Source organism: Nothoprocta perdicaria, unplaced genomic scaffold, assembly GCF_003342845.1.
Source record: "Nothoprocta perdicaria isolate Ctin4 unplaced genomic scaffold, notPer1 scaffold_357, whole genome shotgun sequence".
Classification (NCBI taxonomy): Eukaryota; Metazoa; Chordata; class Aves; order Tinamiformes; family Tinamidae; genus Nothoprocta; species Nothoprocta perdicaria.
Genome location: NW_020455596.1, coordinates 127,853 through 129,596, shown reverse-complemented (window position 1 = coordinate 129,596; position 1,744 = coordinate 127,853). Strand labels below are relative to the sequence as shown.

General features: G+C 73.6%; 1 protein-coding gene across 1 annotated transcript in view; it reads right to left on the bottom strand.

Annotated features, from left to right (window-relative positions):
* Positions 1–1,744, bottom strand: part of PTPN23 (protein tyrosine phosphatase, non-receptor type 23) — an 11,873-nt gene that overhangs the window by 468 nt on the left and 9,661 nt on the right. Inside the window, exons 21-26 of the mRNA XM_026044261.1 lie at positions 1,171–1,714; positions 826–1,010; positions 639–743; positions 404–542; positions 210–323; positions 22–135 (exon numbers count right to left, since the gene is read on the bottom strand). Of these exons, the coding sequence (XP_025900046.1) occupies positions 22–135; positions 210–323; positions 404–542; positions 639–743; positions 826–1,010; positions 1,171–1,714 (1,201 nt within the window). The remainder of the gene's footprint in view (positions 1–21; positions 136–209; positions 324–403; positions 543–638; positions 744–825; positions 1,011–1,170; positions 1,715–1,744) is intronic.

Genomic DNA, 1,744 nt, shown 5'->3' with positions numbered 1-1,744 from the left:
CGGCTCCGGCGTCCAGCTCGCGGGCAGCTCCGCGCCCGGCGCCCGCACGCTCAGCTTGGCGATGGTGGCCTGGATGGAGCTGATGGGCACGTCCCCCCCCAGCACCAGGTCCTGCGGGTCCTGCTGCACGTAGAGCTGGGGGGCAGCGGCGCCGTGAGCGGGGACCGGGACCCCCCTGCGTGCCCTGCAGCCCCGCGCCCGGCACCCACCTTGGGGGAGGCGCTGGCGGGCGCCTTGCAGGCGGCGGGGGGGCCGGCGCCGTGCCGCTGCAGCAGCTGCTCCGCGTGCAGCAGCAGCGCCTCGAAGCAGAACTTGAGGTGCAGCTGCAGGAGCGAGCACGGGAGGAAGAGGATGAGGAGGAAGAAGGGGGGGGGGCTGAGCCCCCGACCCCGCAGCCCGTTACCTTCTCCTGCAGCATGTGCTTGCGCTGCTGCCGCAGCCGCCGCACGAGCGGCGCCAGCGCCGGGATCCCGTTGCCGGCCTCCAGCTCTTGCACGGCCGCGTAGAGCAGGCAGAAGGCGCCGGTGCGGCCCACGCCGGAGCTGCGGGCAGAGCGGCGGATGGTCCCGGTGCGGGGGGGGCTGCAGGTGCCCGGGGGGGTGGTCCCGGTTTGGGGAGGGGGGTCCCGCGCCGCTCACCTGCAGTGCACCACGACGGGCGTGTGCAGCGGGCGCTGGTGCAGGTAGTGGCCGTGCACGTCGTGGATGAAGCTCAGGAGGCTGCCCTTGCTCTCGGGAAGGCCCCTGCAGGACGAGCGGCGCTGGGGAGGGGGCCGGGGCCGTGGCCCCCCCATGTCCCCCCCGGCCGCCCCGCGCGGGGCCGTACAGCTCGGGCCACGACGTGAACTGCAGGTGCACCACGGTGCGCTTGAGGCTCTGCTCGCGGTACTGCAGCGTGATCATGCGCTCCACGTGCGTGGGCGCCGCCCGCACGCTGCTCAGCACCAGCGTCAGCGGCCCCTGCACCACGGGCTGGCCCCGCTCCGACGGGAAGTAGCGCAGCACCTTTTGCTGGGGAGGGGGACAGCGATCAGGACGTGCGTGACAGCCCCGTGGTGCCACCCGTGAGGGGTCTGTGGCCACCAAGGGGCTGCCCATGGTCCCCTCAGCGGGGTCCCAAACACAGGACGGGGAGGAAGAAGCTCCCTGTGGGCGCCAGGGCGGCCGCTACCTTGTCGAGCTCCTGCTCGGACACGAGCATGACGACCACGGAGACCTTCTGCTCGTAGATCATGAGCCAGAAGTCGGCGGCGGTGCCGAGCAGCGGCGCCTGCGTGGCGATGATGGCGGGGCAGTAGGGCGAGAGGTCCTCGACGCGGCTCGCGTTGATGTAGTCGTCCTTGCCCGAGCGCAGCAGCACGCGGTTGCGGTCGTAGGGCATGACGTCCTGGTGGCGGTTCTTCATGGAGTAGCAGCGGGCGATGGCGATGGAGAGCTGGCGCGCGTCGCGCTCCTGCGCGTCCTGCAGCTCCTTCCACACGGCGTCGAGCGGCGAGGCGGCGCCGGGCGCCGCCGGGCACTCCAGCCGCTCCACGAGGCCGCGGAAGCGCTCGAGGTCGGCGCGCAGCCGCCGCAGCCGCTCGGGCTGCTCGTACGGGTCGCTCTCGATGAGCTGCAGCGCGCGCGGCCGCTGGCCCTCCTTGGCATCCGCCTTGGTGGGCTGCAGCAGCGGCGGCCCCCCGGGCGCCTTGGAGCCGCCGTGCTGCCCCTCGGGGCTGGACGAGAGCAGGTCGTCGGTGGTGGCG